Source organism: Cydia strobilella, chromosome 1 (assembly GCF_947568885.1).
Source record: "Cydia strobilella chromosome 1, ilCydStro3.1, whole genome shotgun sequence".
NCBI lineage: Eukaryota > Metazoa > Arthropoda > Insecta > Lepidoptera > Tortricidae > Cydia > Cydia strobilella.
In genome coordinates this window covers 14,533,335-14,555,970 of record NC_086041.1, presented here as the reverse complement: position 1 = coordinate 14,555,970, position 22,636 = coordinate 14,533,335, and the positions used below count along the sequence as shown (strand labels likewise).

General features: G+C 37.8%; 1 protein-coding gene across 1 annotated transcript in view; it reads right to left on the bottom strand.

Moving 5' to 3' along the window:
* Positions 1–369: 369 nt before the first annotated feature.
* Positions 370–22,636, bottom strand: part of LOC134746086 (EH domain-containing protein 1) — a 36,672-nt gene continuing 14,405 nt past the window's right edge. The window contains exons 2-3 of the mRNA XM_063680330.1: positions 4,099–4,269; positions 370–2,394 (exon numbers count right to left, since the gene is read on the bottom strand). Of these exons, the coding sequence (XP_063536400.1) occupies positions 2,192–2,394; positions 4,099–4,269 (374 nt within the window). The 3' untranslated portion in view covers positions 370–2,191. The remainder of the gene's footprint in view (positions 2,395–4,098; positions 4,270–22,636) is intronic.

Below are 22,636 nucleotides of genomic sequence, written 5' to 3'. Positions count from 1 at the left end.
GCAAACAACCTCTGTAAAGTATAACGATGCGCACGGAACACTAAATGCCTCGAGCTTTGACTCGGACTTGGCCAATTATTTTTTTCATATGATTTTGACCCATGTTCTTCAACGGATATGCGTTAAAATTATAAATAACAAACGAAACCGTCAACGTCCTCTCTACGAGAGTAGGCCAAAACTAGTGGCGCCATCTGATCGAGAATCAAATTTTCGTGGTTTTTCGAGGCACGTTTTTTCCTTAGACTGTATCCATCTATTACGGAGTTATATCTATCTTTGGACAGACTAAAGGTACCATTCGTGTACAATCAATCTACTTAATAACTAAAATTGAGGGAATGACGGGGTAGGAAAATAAAATAAGTATTAACCATTGAATTCTTATCTATTTATTACACTCTATGTATAATTTACGATATTCTTAATAAATTTACATATAATTATGTACACACAATAGCAAATGTAAAAACGTTCATTGCGTGCCCCGTCCAGTGTTAGCAAACTTTTATCGAAATTAATCTCGAGACCGTGTGTTCACACGGAACGACGCACAAAATGCATTCCATATATCTAACGCATATAAAAATCTGTACCTATTTACATAGAGTTCCCGCGCGGCGGGCTTCATCTGCTATAACAGAGTAGGTATAATAATTATAGAAGCTACTGCCGAGACCGGGCGATCCCGTAGACCGCCCTCTACTTATTGTAGCAAAGGCACTGAACAATCTGAAGGTTTCATATAAATGCAATATTTTAGGTAGAGTGACTGTTATACAAACTAGGTTTATGAAATATACCGATCGATTAACCTAAGCTGAGGTGAATTAAATAAGTACATAATGATTATCTTTTGTCCGTGTTATCCTGACCGACACAGATATACGTTTTCTCTCTCATTTGTCCGTTCGTTCACGCCAGCTTTAGACTATCAACATGTATAACACTCGTTACCTTAGAATGTTTAATTAATAAAGGAAGGTACCTATAATAATTATTGAAATAATATGAATTACCTACTTATTTTGTTTCTGTCCTGGTCCAGAATCACCTAATAGGAACCACCTTAGAACTGTAACGGTTTCAATTAATAAAATACCTAATGTAATGAGGACGAATAAAACAATAGCAAACAGGTGAATGATGAATATACTGTTATGAACTAATACCGATGAGGATGTAACTAAACGTAACTCTTAGAGCACCAACTTCACCTTGCCAAATAAATTAAGTAGTTAAGCTATACATTGGGAGCAACGTTTAAGATATAAAATATGAAATACTCTCGTGAAAACAAAATCTTATTAAAAATTTCGATAAATAATGTAGATATTGCCACTAAATAATTGCCACCACGTCCTGATATAGTTCAAAAACCATTCATCTCAATAGACTCATACGATATGCTTAATGCAGTTTGTATTAGAGTACACACACAGGTATAAGAGCCACGCCGCTCTCTGCCACAGAACAAGGGTAAGGTAAGGTAAGGAAAGCTGCAGAACAAGCGAGTGGGAGGGGAGGACACAGGCAGGTGTGGGTGCGTGACGCAGTCTGTGCGCGGCCGCAGCGATACAAAGGAGTCCCTCACAGTAACGATCACTTATGACGTCATGAGCGTTACGAGTATTAGCTCGTCACGTCAATAACTAAACATACTATATTTTATCATACGTATTTTCCACGCACAAAAAATATAATTTGTTTTTACAACAATTCACGGATAAACAATCATTCGCGGTGTATAAATAGGTTTTATTATTATGCACGAAAACCGCTGCATGGAAATCGAATGGACCGATTGACACAGTTAACCGGAGCACCCGTTAGCGGAAGAATATAAAATTGTAAAGCTAACATAATGAGCATTCCTTTACTGAAACCTTAAATTACATTAGGATACATGTAGCCTCTTTCCGCCAACGGTCGGTTTAGATTGAATCATCGGATTAATTCGATTAATCACAAGATTCCAAACGACAATGACGAAGGCAATTAGTAAAATATTAGAATCTCGTCAACTTTCGCGGGTCGGTATGTGCTAATTTTTATTTAAATACTCTAAAGAACTGTCATAGGACTGTTGAACGTCTGTCAGGAGGTTCAGGGAGTAATTCTATAGGATAAATTGGTAGATATAGCCTTCGTCGCTGCCGATGGAGCGTAACCTTACCAGTCCTTTTACGTCTCAGTTCCGCTTGGAGGGCGGCACGAGATGCGGCGGCAGGTCCGCGGGCAGGTCGTGCCCGTCGATCTTCACCTGGATGAGGTGCATGGCGAGGGCGAACTCCTCTTCGTCGAGGAAGCCGTCCTTGTCGATGTCGGCCAGCTTCCATATCTTGCCCAGCACCGAGTTGGGCAGCTTCGACTTCACCATCTCCGTCTTGGCCGCTGGAGACAAACCGCCAGACAGCTTAGCAACTTGCTATCATCTAACTTATACTGTTAAACTATTTTGATAAAATGACTACTTATAATTACGTACAGATTGAATCAGAAAAGCTGCCGTCGAAGTATATGACAAAACATGCTAGCTCTTATTAATAATCGACCTGTAATTAAAATTGACGTTTGCTATGCAATAACGTCGGTTTCAATGTGGATTCATACAAATTTAAAACAATTCAAAATTATAATGTCGAAATTCAGGTTTAATTGGAAGGAACCAAATGGATTATTATCTATTTTAAATCGGCAATAAATCCACAATACTAAGTCAAATAATTTCATTTAGATGACTACATGCTCTGGATGTTGAAGTTTGGGTAAGATAAATTATTAAAATTAAGCATATGGTAATTCTTCTTAAAATCTTCTTATCTTATTAAAATGTATAAAGTGAAATACTAATGCATGCTGTATTCGCCTGTAATTGGTGGCGCAATCATAATTTAATAGCGCAAGTGTCTATAAGTTGTTGTTGCCAGTTGCCACTGTTGGTGATAAAAAAATATATTTTGAACTCGATAATATGAAAAGAACTTATCTATGTAGGTATTGTAGGTATGACTTGCATTTTAAGCACTCATAACTTTTAATCACTTAATTATTGTATGTTACATATACAAAAATACAAACCTATCAACCACGACAAATAAATAAAAAACTAGAAATCTAATAACGGATAAAGTGGTTGAATTCCATGTCAGTTCCCACTGACGCCATCATGATTTGTAAAACCAAATGCCTTGGATTATTAGGTATTATGGCTGATAAAGGCTATGTGATATAGATAATTTATAAAAGACATAAAGACACTAAAAACCATTATAAATCAACACATTATACTTAAAAAACAAATGCCAATAAATAAGCAAAAGGAACTAGTAGTAGGAATTGTTTGTCATGATTCATGAAAACTAATGACTAAATTTTACTAAGAGGCGTCAACGCAGCTTGAAAGTCGCTTCAGAACTTTAACTAAATTAGAGCGAGTGAACAGCTGGTGCAGTGAAGCTATCCGCACCAGCTCCTCCTCGGGCCCAAACGCCAGCGCCTTGGACTTGTCCAGCCACGACTCGGGTGTTCTCTCTACCACAAACTCTAAATATGGCTCCCCAGTCAGCACGTAAGCCACGGACAAAAAAACAACCTCCGCTGTTATCGTTATTGTTACTATATTCAAAAGCAACAAAAATATAAATTTGACTGAGTGAAGAACTGGTCGAAAGAAATTAGATTTTTCTTCTGGTAAATCTAGATTGTAAAGCGGAGCTTCTTCTACGCTCGAGCCATCTTCGGAGCTATCGCTAGTTGCTATTTTATCTGTAACTGGGGACTCTGGTCTACTGGGGATGTACGTGGAAGTCCTATCTACACTAACTCGGTTGGACGGTAAACTGTGGATGGAGACGGCTGAAGAGAGCCTATCGCTATTAGACTCATCGTTCACTAAGTAATGCGCGATTAAGTTACAGTTGTGCGTGGCCACAGTTAAGGCGCCTGCTAGTCTATGGAACTCCTGATCGAATTGTTGGTTAGTGTTATTGGAAAGCGTCATGCAGAGTTCTGTGAGCAGAGAGCAATTGTGCGTCGAGGAGAGCAACGCCTGTAAGGCATCATGTGTTCTAACCCCTGTGAGCGTGAGAGACGTACCAGCGCCTGTGACCTTGCCGTCGATGGGGTTGAGCCCCCGGAACATTTCATCGTAGCGTGGCTTCTCGCGGCTGCAGATCCATTCGGGGTCGCCGTGGCCCGCGTCAACACCCTCGCCGCGCCCGTAGCCGAACGGTGACACCTGGTCTTCTACGCCCTCAAACGCGCCGCCTGAAATGTGACAATGAAAATTGCTTATATACAAGATTCTTTTTATAACATTATGCATGTGGTAAGACTAAGGCTAAGTACCTACTTAAGTATATTGTTATTTGAACATCAGCTTCTAAAATTAATGAAAACACCAGGATATATTAAAGACGCCTTGACATTAAATAGTACTATGCCTTATGGGAAACGGTCGAAGAGATAGTTCAGATCCGGAAATCGCTACCAAATTTTAGTATCTTGTTGGGCATGGTACTGGGTCTCCAAAACTGCCGGGAGACAGCGGCGCCGGCCATCTACTTCAGCGGAATGACGTCATCAAAATGACTCCCGCCTCGTTGCGAATATTGCATTTTGCACCCAAACTATGCATTGCAAATACACGTGTGGGGTATTAAACGAAAGCCAATAAAATATTATATATTTCACTAATACACTATGTGCCAATACATACAATAGTTTAAGAGAAATTTAAAAATAAATCAAAATGATGAAAAAAAAAATTCACTTATTTGGGTTTTTCAACCAAACCAAAAGTCGGACGTTAAAGCAATGTACTACATAATTTTTAAGAAAAAAAAAACCGACTTCAATTGGGGAAGCCGTTGAAAGGTTACTTATTGTTGATGGTGCCCTCCAGACAATGATATGAAAATAACAGCATCTTTTGCCTAACTAAAAGGAGGTAAAACCACCCACGTTTCTAGTAGCATTTCGTTTCTGTAAGGGTCATAGTTCTAACCTAACCTAACCCAATGTTCTGATAGCATTTCGTTTCTGTAAGGGTCAGTTCTAACCTAACCTAACCCACTTTTCTGATAGCAGCTCGGTTCTGTAAGGATTGCAGTTCAAAAAAAAGTCCAGGTCCAAGTTTGGGTCTGGGTCCATAACGAAGAGAATAAATCGCCAAACGTGAACTATGTGTCGTTGAAGAGTTCCATTCTGATCATCATCAGCAGTTCCACTTCATCAAATGTCACTTTTTTAAATGTAAATGCTGGATTTGTTGATGAAAATACAAAAATCACTATATGTATGCCTTTCACATTTGAGGAGTTCCCTCGGTTCCTCGTGGGTTTCATCATCAGAACTCGAGCTTGACAAAAATATGTCTTAAAAACTAAGTTGCTTAACAAACATAACGAAGAGGACATATCGCCAAACGTGAACTATGCGTCATTGAAGAGTTCCGTTCTGATCATCATCAGCAGTTCCACTTCAGCAAATGTCACTTTTTTAAATGTAAGTGCTTGATTTGTTGATGAAAATACTAAAACCACTATATGTATGCCTTTAACATTTCAGGAGTTCCCTCGATTCCTCATGGATCCCATCATCAGAACTGCTTTTTGACAAAAACGGGACCAATCTGTATGTATATACTTAATTACTTACAATCAAAAAAATAATTTTCAAAATCGGTCCAGAAATGACGGAGTTATGAAGTAACAAACATTACAACCGAATTGAGAACCTCCTCCTTTGAAATCTTGAAGTCGGTTAAAAATTAAAGCTGATGTCTCAAGCCATACAATGATATCAAAATAATCAAAATCAGACCAAAAATGTAAAAATTACGCATCGAAATGTAGGTATTTGCTAGAACAAATGCATTAAAGTGAAAAAAATCGAAATTGGTCATTTTCAGGATAATCCGCATAAGCTTCTAGTGTGTTATTAGCACGCAATATGGGTAAATGCCTGAAATAATAGTACATTATGATACAAGGGTGCTAAGTTGGTCATTACACACGAGGCGATATTGTGCGCGCGAGCTGTAAGCGAGCGCGCAATAAGAAAGCCGATGTGTGTAATGACCAATGCACACGCGTTTCATACGACGTTTTTCAACACACTTGCGAGAAAAAAAAGAAACTTTCATATTAATCAAATTTTAATAGTTAAAACAGTTAGTATTGTGTGTTGCATCTGTCATACTGCCGGCCGCCCCTCGCCCCGGCCGCGGGCAGCGCGGCGGGCGGGCCGGCCGGGCCGCGCGCCGCGCAGGCGGTCGGGCGCGCCCGTGCCCGCCAGTCCGACCAATTAAAGAAAAGCTCCCTTTTCCATGCATATTATTAGCAATCAGTTACCTTCATAACTCAGTCGGATAATATAATGAAAAAACACGAGTGGAATAATACACTGAAAGAGCACGCGTGTTTAATATCTAGGATTATGAGCCAAAAATCGGTGGAATAAAGACGTCGTTTTGAGCAAGTGTTGAAAAAGGTTTTTATTTATTACTTAATATTAAAAGGATCATAAAACTGCTGGGAGACAATCTCTATAGTGCTTGAGTGACAAATAATGGCATCATACTGAAAATCCTGAAAATGACCAATTTCGATTTTTTTTAACTTTAATGCATTTGTTCTTGCAAATACCTACATTTTGATGCATAATTTTCACATTTTTGGTCTGATTTTGATTATTTTGATATCAGTGTATGGCTTGAGACATCAGCTTTAATTTTGTAGTACATTGCTTTAACGTCCGACTTTTGGTTTGGTTGAAAAACCCAAATAATCGAATATTTTTCTCCATCGTTTTGATTAATTTTTAAATTTCTCTTAAACTATTGTATATTTTGGTACCTACATAGTGTATTAGTGAAATATATAATATTTTATTGGCTTTCGTTTAATACTCTACACGTGTATGTGCAATGCATAGTTTGGTGGCAAAATGCAATATTCGCAACGAGGCGGGAGTCATTTTGATGACGTCATTCCGCTGAAGTAGATGGCCGGCGCCGCTGCCTCCCGGCAGTTTTGGAGACCCAGTACCATGCCCAACAACATATTAAAATTTGGAAGCGGTTTCCGGATCTGAACTATATTCCCATAAGGCAGTGCACTAAAAGGAATGTTAATGTGAGTAACATAGTTGATATATAAACTTCATTTGTTTATGAAGTCGTAGTTACCTAATTCATTTTTATTTAAGTTAAACCTAAACTGATACTTCAGAATGTTTTCAAAAGAACCGGTTGTTAATAAAACAAGTGGAAGACCGTGAAACTTAACAAAGTCTGCGTTACTTCCTCGTGCACCTGCAGGCACGTTTCAGCACCAATGCCAGATCAACAGTCAACACATATTGTTATTATAACAAGCTGCAAATAATATAACGGAAGCGTCAGCTAACTAACCCATAAACAACGTGACCGCATCGTCGTGCGAAAATTATTGCACCGGCGCTAACTAGCCACTAGCATGAGTACCACATGCGTCAGGTTCTAAGTACCTAATATGTATCACGTATACTTAGCATATAAATTGGGGTTCAGGAAGTAATCGGCAGACGTGTGGCAGGCAGTGAGCCAGGCAGTGAAATGAGACTAAAGCCCAATTCAATGGTTACCTTATATTGTATATAAATTGAAATTGAAATCATTTATTGCATATCACATAGCAGGTACAGGTGTTCTTAAATATAAGCTGTTCATGTGACGCCCTGTTAGGGCACGGCAACATAGTTCCACATAGGGAAACATACTTATTTAATCTAAAATTATACATATTATTATTTACATATGTGCCAAATAATTAATTAATTATTTTACATTTAAATAAAATCTGCCATGCACAATATTAAATACAATTACAATTAATTTACGATCACATGTATCACAAAAGAGATATTATATATCTTCAAAAAATTCTCTGATATATATTGTTACCCATGAGTAACAATATATGAACAATATGCGGGAGTCATAAAATTACTGGCATTAAGAGGCCGTAGTCGATTTTGGAGCAAAAATGTGAAATTGATAGATTTATTCGTTGAAATTATACACGTTTTGTTACGTAATATCTAAATAACAAGTATTGGTTTCTATTAGCACGTCTTCTCATCTTGCCTTTTAATAATGAGGTCGCGAGCGTGCCTCACCGGTAATATATGAAGAGAAGGGGTCGTTTTTAAAAATTCATCAAAAAATTATGGTGGTAAATTATACAAATTGATGTATAAGAATAGTTTCAGCAAATGTTGTAGATTGTTTAAGTATCAAAATTACGAAATAAAACTATGAAAACGGATTATATCGCGTATATTGAATTTATAATACATTTGAGTTCGAAACGTCGGGATGTATTATAAATTCAATATACGCGATATAATCCGTTTTCATAGTTTTATTTCATGAGTAACTATCGCGGTAACCGAAAACAATATTATCAGAATTACGTTGAAATTAAGTCGATTTTCATAGAAATTGTCACTTGTTTTGAAGTAATTTCTGGAGAAAATTAAATTCGTTTAACTTTCATTTTCTCGAACTCTAAGTCATATAACAAAAATGTAATCTGATATAGTACTATGCCTTATGGGAAACGGTCGAAGAGATAGTTCAGATCCGGAAACCGCTACGAAATTTTAGTATACAGTTGGGCATGGTACTGGGTCTCCAAAACTGCCGGGAGACAGCGGCGCCGGCCATCTACTTCAGCGGAATGACGTCATCAAAATGACTCCCGCCTCGTTGCGAATATTGTATGTTGCACCCAAACTATGCATTGCACACACACGTGTGGGGCATTAAACGAAAGCCAATAAAATATTATATATTTCACTGATACACTATGTACCAAAATATACAATAGTTTAAGAGAAATTTATAAATAAATCAAAATGATGAAGAAAAAAAAGTTCGATTATTTGGGTTTTTCAACCAAACCAAAAGTCGGACGGTAAAGCAATGTACTACAAAATTAAAGCTGATGTCTCAAGCCTATAGTTATAATTTAGATTTTGCAAATTTCGGCAGCGGTCACATGTATGACGCCATTATTTGTCACTCAGGCACTATAGAGATTGTCTCCCAGCAGTTTTATGATCATTTTTATATTGCTAATAACATACTAGAAGCTTATGCGGATTATCCTGAAAACGACCAATTATGATTTTTTTAACTTTCATGCATTTGTTCTAGCAAATACCTACATTTTGATGCATAATTTTCACATTTTTGGTCTGATTTTGATTATGTTGATATCAGTGTATGGCCTAAGACATCAGCTTTAATTTTGTAGTACATTGCTTTAACGTCCGACTTTTGGTTTGGTTGAAAAACTCAAATAATCGAATTTTTTTTTTCATCATTTTGATTTATTTATAAATTTCTCTTAAACTATTGTATATTTTGGTACATAGTGTATTAGAGAAACATATAATATTTTATTGGCTTTCGTTTAATACCCCACACATAGTTTGGGTGCAAAATGCAATATTCGCAACGAGGCGGGAGTCATTTTGATGACGTCATTCCGCTGAAGTAGATGGCCGGCGCCGCTGTCTCCCGGCAGTTTTTGAGACCCAGTACCATGCCCAACAGCATATTAAAATTTGGTAGCGGTTTCCGGATCTGAACTATATTCCCATAAGGCAGTGCACTAATAAAGGTCAAGTACAGCATATGTGTAATACGAATTTACCATTTTTAGCAGTCCAAACTTTAAGAAAAAATTTACAAATAAGAGCGACAAAATCAGTGCTTTACGCGCGTTTACCTAAACGTCCATCAGAAAAAAAATCATTACTAATTTAGTGAGTCTGTTTTCAAAAAGATAAGAAGACGTGCCAATAGAAACCAGTACTTGTTATTTCAATTAGGTACCAAAAGGTGTACAATTTCACCGACTAAATCTATCAATTTTACATTTTTGCGACTAAAATCGACACCGGCCTCTTTTGTGGACCATCAAACTCACTTCGACGCCCTAAGTGGTGTAAAGTACCTAAGAACAGATAAACGTCTATTAGGCTATTAATATTGTGTGTTATGTCAGGGGGGTGTCACTGCGCAGTTTAGGTATGTTTGGCCGGCGCACCGCCCGGGCAGGTGTATGGCAGTGGGCTGCCCCTCGGCTCGCACGATAGTCGTGTCACGTGGCGCTCGCGCATAATTGAAAATACGCAATGGCTTCGAAACCTAAATCGCGATCTAATCTGTATAAAAGATAATGTTCTGTTTACGGATGTCTGAATAAACGGAAGAACAAGGAAGCAGAAAAAATCATTTTTTTTAATTTCCGGACTATATTAACCGACATATTTTCAAAGAAATAAGTACTTCTGTGGCATACCTACTTCCGTGAGAATCAGACATACTATCTCCGGCTAAAAATTTTATGTTTACAGAATCAACGTTTGTAATTCCTACATATTTATCTTAAAAATAATAAATCAGTCAGTAGGTATAGGTACAAAAACTTGTCAAGTGACAACCCGGTGCCGACACTCGCAGCTCGGTCATAAAACTGCGGCGCGCAAAGAAGATTCACGGTTCGTGCGCGGTTATAAGTTTCAATTTTGCTTGCAGGCGGCGAGTGTTGGTATAATTTTATATCTAAATCTGGCTTTTGTGAAGGAGTGAATTTTCTGTACGGTATTAGTACTATTAGTTATTTTGTGGTTATATTCAATAATACACAAAGAAGCTCTGTCAATGGAGACTCCATTGACAAAGTTAACAGACTACCTATAGGTAATACAGTAGATGGTTAGGTACAACCGGGGACATTCTCGGTGAACCACCTTAAGGGCAAAAATCGTTTAAACGTCTTGCATACGGTCAGGCGATATCATAAAAGTGATGAGCATGGCACTTAAAAATGTGGGTGTTGAGAAAAAAAGTTAGGTAAAGTTTATTACCGTCCATTGACTATCACGGGCGGCATTTGCAAACTAAGATAAGGAATCCAAAATGCATCCTAATTGGTTATCTTTATGGGGAGGCGAAGCTTAGCCTAAACAACAACAACTAATAATCTGTCCTTACTACCTATTTTTTATCTCATTACATTATTAGTTTTTACCCTTTTCATTAATAACATAAAGAATCCTATATGCATCGTAATTGGTTATCTATACGGGAGGTGGAGTTTAGCTCGCTCATAAAGATCGAGGTAAAAGTTTTCGTCCCCGATTGTACCAAAGCCATTCATAATAGCCTCTAATGGGCACGGAACTGGGTCGGGTGCAGCTAGTGCTTGCACTACTGACAGTCTTTGTGTTGCCTAAATACAAAAAAAAACTTAAAAGAATCTTTTAAAAAATTGCACACTTAGTTTACAAGGAATCAGCTAATGTTACGGTCACGACTATCAATTGTAAGAATCGAGAGCTGCAACCCTGGGCAGCTGAGTCCGAGCAATCGCAGTGCATTGGGCATTATCTCGGCTCGAGCGCAAGGCCGTCCATTCATGACCCCCCCCCCCCCCCCCCCCTCCTTCCACAGACGGATACGATATCTTTTTATCGGCACTTTTTATTTCATGACCGCAAATATCTGTCAAGGATATTCTGATGTAGGGCAAAATTTATACTGCGATTAAAAAGGCAAATTGAAGCTTGCTAGCTGTGTAGCCACTTAGCCATCAAGTGCATCAAATAGCCTGTGACGTTCACTCAATAAATATCACTGTTTAATAGTCAACCTTTGTACTTGTGGAGTACATCATGCGGACGGAGAATTGAGCAAATTGGTGTTGTTGTGGATCGCATCGCCCATGGACGACAAACAAGCACACGCGGGCAACAGGGCCCCACCCATAGATCTAGTATTCTATACTAGATGCGGCCTACCGCGTGCGCCCGTAAGGGATAGACATAGATGACGTCATAAACGTGGGGATACCATATTGGTAAAAATTACCCCAATATTTGATATCACGTTGGGGCGATTACCCTGGAAGCAAAGTTAGTTTGTTTGACGGCATAGACATAGTATAGTAGTTATAGACATGTAAACCGAGCGACCAGGGGTAAGAGAAAGACATATTCATGTATTAACAGGTTAATGTATGGCAGCATAATCCTTTTTCTCTTTCACTCTTATAAATTTCGGTATTTCGCCATCGCCTCCTACCTATGCTGCCATAACCTGACCATGAAAAAAAACCCGGTCGGTGATAAGGACAAAGCATGGCACTATTTTCTCTTTCCTCTTATAGGAATCGCAATAAGACTATCTTTCTCTATCAAAGAGTGTCAGGCCCTTGTTTGACGGTATTAAAATTGTTGAATAAAATGTCAATGGGCCGTTCTTTTTAGGCGTATGAACAATGAAATACCTCCTATAATTCGCGCAGGTGGTACAAAACTAAACATGTTTAGTAAATAAAACGTAAAATAAAATGTATTATGAGTTTTAATTTTAAGAAATCACAAATCGCAATCACATTATTCACACCAATTAATGTACACCACATTTAATCTTCACAACATTTGTTTTTTTTTTTTTTGGAATTAGAAGTACGAAAAACTTCGAGGTCAAAATTACCCATAAAATTATGATATTTTCATCTGGTATCCCTAACATGATTGTTATGTAGCTAAATTAAGAAGTTTAAAAATGGCTGACCTCAGACTCCTACCTACCTACGTAATTTGGGCGGCTAATTTTATAAATAATGTTTTGTTAATTTGCGTAAATAATTGTGATATTTTTATTGAAATCGTTTGATTCTACATTGCTTTGAGTGTAACGTAATTTTACGATGTTATTCTCACATATTGCGTTAAGAGGAAGGTGTAAAATACCGTACTTTATGCGGTTATGTTCTCATATTTTTGCTCAGAGCGGCTATTACAGCCGATTACAGAACAATTCACCATTATTTTATCAAAGTTCAAGCATTCAAAACGCTAACCATCACTATATTTCATAAGAGAAAGCACAATTTCATACAAAACAACAATAATTAAACAAGCAACGAACAAGCATGACATGTCACGTACTTATTTGTTTGCCACAACCTCGATTGTGGCAGCGATGGAAAAGTGAAACTATGACAAAGACAAAAAGTAATATATTGCTCTCTGTCACTACTACTGAAAGATACATAAGACTTATCCCGTTAGGTCATTTCCCCCCACTCTTCATGACCGATCCATGTTATACTAGATTCATGGCCCCACCACAGATAGGTACGCAAATAGACGGGCTGACACGTGGTCCACACAAGTATCAAGATTAGTCATACAGAAGCCTCTCATTTGATTTGCTATAATACCTATGTACGCGGAAAAAATATACGCGTTACGTGTCGCAATGCAAAGCGTTTGCGTCAGGGATTCCATCATAATGAGTAAATTAATGTACTATGTACAACATCGGTGATTCACTTCCCAGGCTTCAAGATATACGCTCTGCTGAAAATAACGCTTCTATCCAACCCTGATCAATGATTTATCGCAACTCAAAACGAGACAAAAACTTTGTATCGATTTAGTATTCTAGTCTAATAATAATAATGTCTAGTCTAGACTAAGGGTTGCGTAAACTGGGATCAAGGTTAGCCAAATGATGTCATGTAAATAGTTTATATCCCGATAACGGTTAATTAGCACACACTGACATAGTTTTACGAGGCAGATGACTATCACATGATAGCGCAGAGTAAACAAATCATTGATCAAAGTCAACATAGACTTACGACTCGATAGGTCAATACTGAACGATTACAATAAAAAAAGCAGCAATTACTATGTGAAACATAAATAGAGCTCGTTATCGGGTTTATGGTCAATACAAAAGACAAAAGCGCCAAACAGTTTGAAACCCCAAGCGATGACAATATTTTATATTAAAGGAAAAAATTGAAAAAGTTACGCTTCCGGCAGGACTTGAACCCGCAATCTCCGCAATCCTACCAGCTACGCAAGCCTACCAGAACCTCGCAAATCTTTCCATTCCTTCCCTTATGTATACACCGAAAGACGATTACATCTTTTAACCGCACCGGAGTCTCAATTTGTATTGAGAATTCACCAGTAACAATGTGCTAAACCATACTAAAGTGGTGAATTCTCAATACACCTCGAGACTCCGGTCCGGTGCCGTTATGCCGCATGTTAAAAAAAAATGATGACATAACAATCAAGTAATCTAGTTAATACACTATGGAGCCCGGAGAAAGTGAAGGAAGCGGAACATTTAGTGACGGATAGCGGACAAATCGATTTATGATTACATACTCGCACACGCGAAGCTGAATCAACAATACGTAGTTTGTCGACCAACAATGGAGAGATCGAGCGAGCTGTGGGAAGCCTGCACCGCGAGGGTAAGGTAAGAACATGACAGCTGAGGCAGACGAAACAGCGTCGTCGGACGACACAGGGAAGGTCAGGCGACGGACAGGATACCTGTATCCTCGGCGTAAGGAGGATGCGCGTCCGCCGCCCACCGGCCATGCATCGGCGCCCCGTAGTAGCCGCGCCTGCTGACAGCTTCCTCATACTCTGAGAATTGAATGCATTCATAACGACATCACACCTTTCTTCCACTTAAATATGAATTCACCCACCGTTAGTAGTTTTATAGCAGTTTTTTTAATATGAACATGGTTTAGATTACTTTTTGGAATGTGCTATGCAAACTTCCAAAAAAAAACTCCTGACCAATATAGAGTCAACAATACGCCGTCGTGATAAGTTATCTTTTGCCAGCCGGCAACACGCTGGCAGTTTCAAAAGATAACTAAATGAAATGATTGTTTTCTAGTCGATTCAGTAATGATATGTATTTCGTTAAGCTAAAAAAGATGTAAGAGTAGGGCGCGCTTAAAGGTTAATATGAAATAATTGAACGAAGTTAGGCCGTTCAAGTTAACTTATTTATTATGAACTAGCGATCCGCCCCGGCTTCGCACGGGTAGTTCAACTAATTTACACAAAACCTTTACAAATTATACATATAAACCTTCCTCTTGAATCACTCTATTAAAAAAACCGCATCAAAATCCGTTGCGTAGTTTAAAGATCTAAGCTACATAGGGACAGACATACAGACAGTGGAAAGCGACTTTGTTTTATACTATGTAGTGATTGGTGAAAAAGGTCAACTCAAGGTAAAATTAATATCATTATTAATGCGAAAAAGAAAAGATACTTGTAAAACTATATATATATATATATATATATATATATATATATATATATATATATATATATATATATATATAATTGCTATACTATAAATGCTTTGTTTGCCAATAAACTATGAGTACAGCGATTGATTGTTTGTTTGCAGAAAGGTGAAAATAAATGGGAGCGGTGTCGACTTGCATACAATCACGCGCGCCGGCGCACGTCGCGCGCATTATCATACACCATCGATACAATGGCACCGTTATGTTATGTGGAGGACAGGACCATTCCGAACGAACCCACAAGTTGTATTGTTTGCCAAAGCAATGGGGATGACATCATTCGAGCATACTAATACAAGTAGACACTGAATATCGCTGATAACTAGTGCTAACATAAAGATAACGTTTAGCTATTTCATTTTACGGCGAAAAGAAAACTTTAGATATCACGATGAAAAAGAATACTAGAAACTTAGAAAGTGATAACGTCCTGTTTCTTAAAAAGGCCTGCTCGTTATAGTCCCTCGCATTTATAAAGTCATCAACGGAATTGGAATATCAACAAAGCCAAATATGCCAATGTACTTATACTCATAGCTCATAGCCAAAGAGAGTAGCATAAAGTACAAAATGAAAAAATATATATTGGAAAACTTTAAAGTTTAAGCCAAAGGCCCTCTTGATTGTTCAAAAACTAATGAGAAAGTTGCATTTTATCCACATATGGGGCAAAGTAATCAGATGCAAATTTTGAGTTGTTTCCTTATGTTAGCTGCAGCTAAAAAAGTCAATTTTACCAGCGAGCAGGTAGAATTGACTTTTAAATGATGATTTTTTTTTATTGGGTACGTTTATTTGGATTTGATTTGGTTTAATTATTTTTTTGGTATTTTATAGTTAGTATTTTCCTCGCGTTGGTGTGGTCAAAAATTTTGTGTTTCACTCGGAGGCAAAGTTTGTTTAACCTGTGTGCCTTGAAACCCTCCCAACACTCAAGAATCCACTTCTCGAACCACTCGCTACGCTCGTGGTTCAATTTTGGAATCTTTCGCTTACTCGAGTGTCAATATTAGCACGAGCGGTTAAACAACAACTTTGCCCCCTTGTAAAATAAATAACTATTAATTGAGCATAATCTATGAAATTAAATGTCTATAGTTATTTGTAGTGTATTTGATAATTAGGTATATAAATTCGAATAGAGGCTTGTTAATATGCGTGACGCACCCGGACCACCATGCGAGCACGTTCATTCTAAACAGATAATATGCGCCACCGCTACACTATCAAAGCTGGTTCAACAGCAGCCATGCTCATCATTACGTGTATTAGGTATAAATCATGTGACTTACACCATCCAACTCATTGGCTCTCAATCTCAGTACCAATACCAATCATGTCTGACGCAGTCCCAGTGACAATGAATTACTGAAATATTAGTTGGAACTTCATCCATGTAATGACTACTAAAATAAAGTGAAGGTTGGTCTACTGAACTCAAAAGTACAAAAAATAGCGAATTAACTCCAACACAAACATAAGAGATGCCGATCGACTGTGTGAACATCTATGTTACCGTGCCAATAGCGACTCAATAGCATCAATTTCTTTTCGCGACAAAGGGAAAGAACAATCGAGATCCAGTTCCGAGGGTGGCCACAAAGCATAGCACATAGCAGCGCACGCGCATGATGTCACAGCGGACGCGGGAACAATGCCACCACAATTAACTGTGTTCCCGTCTATCCACCAAAATCGAGCGATTACATGCAGCAGTGGAATTTGAATCGTCTATTGATCGCGTCGTGGTAATAGTTCCTCATTAGTGAGCGTCTTCTTGGGAATCGTTGAATAACCGCCGGCTAGAAACGCCAATGAGTAAAGGGTCATTCCAAAGTGATGGGTGGGACATTTTTAGTCCTTTTTTTACGTACAGTTTCCTAACAACTACAATATTTGTATTAAATACTACATAAACAATACAAACTTATTGATTTCTAAAAATATGATTCATGAACTTCCCTCTAGATATTGATTTCAATGTAAAACAGTTTATGGATTTTTCATCTGTGGTGTCGTTTTCGCTGGAATGACCCTAAAACCAAACCAATCGCCAATTTGACTTTCTTGTGTTTTCTGATATTAGGTAGCAAAGTAATGCGGACGTTGAGGGCGAAGACGTTCAGCGTACCTACACAACTATACACGCGTACGTTGTTGTTGTTGCCGAGGTCGAACAGTCTACCGACCGGAGCAACAAATTTGTAATATCAGCCATCTCGCTTAATAAAAGTACTGGTTCAAAAGCAATAATTATCCTTTCAAGTTCAAGTCTATTTTAGGAATGTACATTTTTCGCTTAATATCCTGATATCCTGTCATAACAACTCATGTGTTACTTCACCGTAGTTGCTAAACGCCGCAACTGTTTTACAAATTGTCGGTTATGCACCTCGGAAACTCGGAATTCAGTGAACGGATGGATGCAAATCAGCTAAACCACTTTAAGTGCGCTCTCCGATCACTCATAATTGTCAAAGTTTTCTAAGTCACAGTTATACTGGATTAACAGACCTTTTAGTAGCTAGGAGGCAGTGAAAATACACTGTCAGAGTGGCGTGATGAGGCCGCGGCCGGCCGCCGTCACGGGCGACGGCGCTTCAGGAAGCGCTGCGCTGCAATGTTTTACGACACTGCACCGATCGATCCGATACCAGAATAATTTTTGTATCAGAGATCTAGAATGGATTTCATTGTTATTTCATCGCGTGGCGTAACGAGTTTCACTCGTGGATACGATTTTTATAAAAATAATGCAACTTGTAGGTTGTAGGTAACTTTATCCATTTCTTTCCAAAATGTCTTATGTCTTAAAGTAACTTGTCACGATATTTCACTTAAGAGATTTTGTGTTTTTTTATTGGATGAGAGAGCTTATGTAAGATTTTAACTGCTATACTGTCACTGTCACACTGAGTTGTAAGTACATGAGTCTACACGCTATAGGTACCTATATACACTGTAAAATATGTGCTGAGCATGCAAGGCGGTCAAAGACCTTTTTTCACGATACAATTACAAGTAAATATTATATGACGAAACTAGTGGATTGATACACTGGTGACATTAAGTCTACGGGCATTAGTCACCCTTCTCTGCCCACTAAGCCGTATGCATTAAACATGTGATAATATCGCCCCAGCCAAGCCACGGGTAAGTAAGTAAGAATAAGAACAAAAGGATAGCTATTAGCTATAGAATTGCGCCATTGAAGACAGACAATACTTATACAAATAGCTTAATAGGCTAAACAAATGTCTTACAAATTCGGGACGAGATTTAAACACTATCCGAGTGACATCTAACTAGGTTGACTGACATGACAATCAAATTGTGTTTGATGATGACACACCAAATTCGGTACTGTACATAATTATTCCATTCAATAGTAACAAAAGCATGTTGTTCTGGCGTGTTAATAGACTTGTACAATGGACTATCAGAAGTATCAGACGCATTGGCGAGCGCGCACAGTGCGGCGAAAGTGCCCGTCGCGCTCCCATTGGCAGGGCGGAACCATGTAGCACCCTGCATGGAGCCTTGACATTCACGCTACGCGAAAGAGTTTCCAATATAGATAATATAGATTTAGATAATTGTTTCATTGTATTGACATACTAGGAAGGATATACGACGACATCTAGACATCTAGCTTACGGGAATCGAGACATAACACAAAAACAACATATCCGTTATATTATGCAGATATTTATTGTCTTAGTGAAAATAGCGTTTTGGCTTAATTTACCTTGACACTCACCGCGAGTTCGACGCCTCGCGTCGTGAACAACACATAACAGCTCAGATAAGACATCATCCGATCGATAACACTCGATAAAATTTACAATTTTCAAAGAACAGGGCCAAGGCACTCGACGAAACGGATGAGGCGAATTGATATGATTAACGCACTTGATTGTTGGACTTTTACATGTTCACTTGAATCACATTACTGGATTAGTCAGAACTCTCTACCTATAATCTAGAAAATCCAAAAAAAAAGAGAGCTTTAGCACTCGCATACTATCAGTCAAGAAAGTTTATCAAATCAAATCGATAGCTGTTACTGTTAAGGGCCCCACTGACTATCAGTCCGCCGGACAATATCGGCCTGTCAGTTGTTCGGAACTGTCAAATTTTTGTTCTAACTGACAGGCCGATATCGTCCGGCGGACTGATAGTCAGTGGGCCCCTTTAGTGCTTTTGCGTAATATAGCAAAATATTCAAGATTAGAAATTCCTATGTAATATGACTAATATGCTATGAAGAAAATTGATATGATGGCCATGCAAAAGTAGTGTTTAAAGTTTTGTTGCTTGTGTTGTACACCCGGCAAAGTTGCTGATAAACTATGTATAATATGTGCCATTTTCAACCAAAAGGGTACTTATTGTCGCTTGTCAGTAAGGCGCTATTTCCATATAGCTTCAATTAGAAATCAACCTTATCAATAAGCGACAATGTGGTACCTTTTGGTTGAAAACGTCACATATGTAGGTACCTAATACCTCCTACGTTGTACTCGAACGTACATAATTTGGGAATAACGTAGGATGAATTTATTTAAGTAGGTATTTATGCTGTAGCCCTAGTCAATAGGGGTACAAGTGTTGCGAAGCTCAGGTGAAAAAGGGTATAGGTATTTAGGTATTATATGGGCCTTGCACCCTTTTGTCACCTGAGCTGCGCGAGACTTGCACCTTGCACCCTTTTTCACTAGAGCCAACAGGTATTTACTACAGTACAGTAGTTAAAAAATATTCATTCCAGTAATAATTTGTAACTTTTGTCTGGGACGGTTTGCGTTTGATTACAGGGTGATTTGTCAACCTTTAGCCATGACCATGTAGCTGCTTCATACATTTTGGCTAAAACGATGTCGACGTTTTCTATGGGAGACCCAAAATTATTTTAGAGATTTCAGGGCTAGCCCCATAGTAAAAGTTGCTTAGCAGGTATTACTTATATGTATATTTATCTTGCAAAAGAAAAAAGTTGACCAAATAACCCGTATATTATGCACCAAGGCTAAGAACGCTGTAATATTTTTTAGGATTCGTCAACAGTAAGTGATACACTGAGTAACGATGCAGGTGTTATCGGGTCACGCAGAGGACTGCGCTATCGATCGAGTGTTTATTGCATTGCAATTTGCAAGTATGAAGTAATTGCATGCACTCGAATGAAGTTAATTTACTGTGGTTGTTTTTCCTTAATCACATTGGCTGAATTAATCACTACATTACCGATTATGGATAGCGAGGTATTTGTGTTCTTAGGTAGGTATTTTAAACAAGTGTTACTGTTAAGTCAAACCGTACATATCCTTCAGAGTTTAACAGATGAATGTGTTGATAAGTTACCTCAGCCTTGACTTTTTAAGTTGGTTGTTACTGGACTTTGTTCTTTTTAGGGTTCCGTACCAAAAAGGTACAAAAAGAAACCCTTATGGTGCGAATCTGACCGTCCGTCTGTCTGTCACATTGCTAAATATATACTTGAGCTATCGATTTGAAATTTGGCATAGTTATGAACAATGTCCCATATGAAGAGGGAGCAAAATTTTAGTTTAGTTACTAGGTCAAGTGGGGTATCGTTTGAAAGAGCTCAAATTGTACATTTCAAAACAATTTATGAAGGAATTGTAAAAAAAATACCATTCCCCCTTATCTGCGAAGTTTACCAATGAAAAATCATGAAATTTTTACATAACATTAACATTATCATAAAATTAAATATTACAGGAAAATAATCACGCCCCTATCCCCTATCTTGAAAACTTTTTTTTTATTATCAAAACACTTTTCCGAATTGAATTTGAAATATTGCCACCTTTGCGATTGTTTATTATACTTGAAATTTCTATGAGATTACATAAAACACCTTATTATAAATAAAATAAAAATTGTTGAAATCGGTTCACTTATGATAAAGAATTACCTATTCTTATAGTACATTTCGATGCTAGTGCGGAAAGTATGTCATTACTCCACGAGTACCGAGATATCAAGACTCGGGACGAGTGAAGAATGACATTTCCGCACGTGTATCGAACGACGTTTTTTAATACAGTTGCGAAAAAATAAGAAAAGCAACAAGTAAGGAATCATGGAATGGAATTCGCAACTTTTATATTATTAATTCTGTGACATCATTGACATTGACATTATGAAGAAGTGTTTTTCTAGCTTTTATTCGACTAGAATAGATTTTGGTATTATTATTGAACCCACTTCAATGAGTTTTTTTTTTCAAATGCATGTTCTATAAGACAGAAACAATTGTAAATATTAAAACATTGTACTATTATTACCTAAATATCGTTATTTATGATTATTTGTGTATCGTATATTTATAAAAACAATATCGAATGTGGCAACATTTGGAAACTTAAAACTTTCTTGCAGTAAGAAAATACGCCTCTTCTTTGACAGGCGTTCCGTTCCATTCAGACAACTTATTCAGATCGGTTTTTCAACATTAAAAAATAAACGTGTTATAATACTTATACTGATGAAGAGGTAAGTAATAAAATATGACATATGCATATTTTTCGTATTCTTACATTAACAGTAGGTTTTTATGTTGATTACGACGTTTAAAGGAAACTAATATTAACACTCATCAATAAGTAGTCATGAATTGGAACAAGTAAAAATTTAAAAAAATTGGAAAAGTAAAAAGCACTAGTTCGCGAAAACCAACTTTCCGCACGCTAAACAGCCACGAAAAGTAACACTTTTTGAGCAACTGTATAAAAAAAAAAAGTTTTTGGCAAAAATTTCATTTTCGCTAAGTACTTTTCTTTCCACAGGCAACTAATACTTATCGAGACAATTCTAAAAACCCCAAACACAATTAGGTTGCGTTGTTTTATCACACAGAGTTCCTATTACCAATTTCTAGTAGTAGTAGGTTTGTTATAACCTTGAAACCTGATCGTGTTCAAAGTCCATTACGTGACCTTTCTCACAAGTGCAAACACGACTATGATACGATATTCCATCATGGAATGCCAGTGCCTATCTTTCGGCTTCATCATCAGACCTTGAAACCTAATCGTGGTCAAAGTTCATTACAGGACTTTTCTAACAAATCCAAACACAGCTATGATACGATGTTCCATCATGAAGTTCCAGTTCATATCTTCCGGCTCCATCATCAGATCAGTTCGACAGTACCATATTATTGTATTGTCATCAGAACAACATGCAGCTGCCAATTTTCATGACGCTACGATCCTTGGAAGATGGTTAAATTAGTTACCTTAGATTCCATTACATAGTTAGGTACAGGTCGATGACGTTCCAGTTCATATCTTCCGGCTCCATCATCAGATCAGTTCGACAGTACCATATTATTGTATTGTCATCAGAACTACATGCAGCTGCCAATTTTCATGACGCTACGATCCTTGGAAGATGGT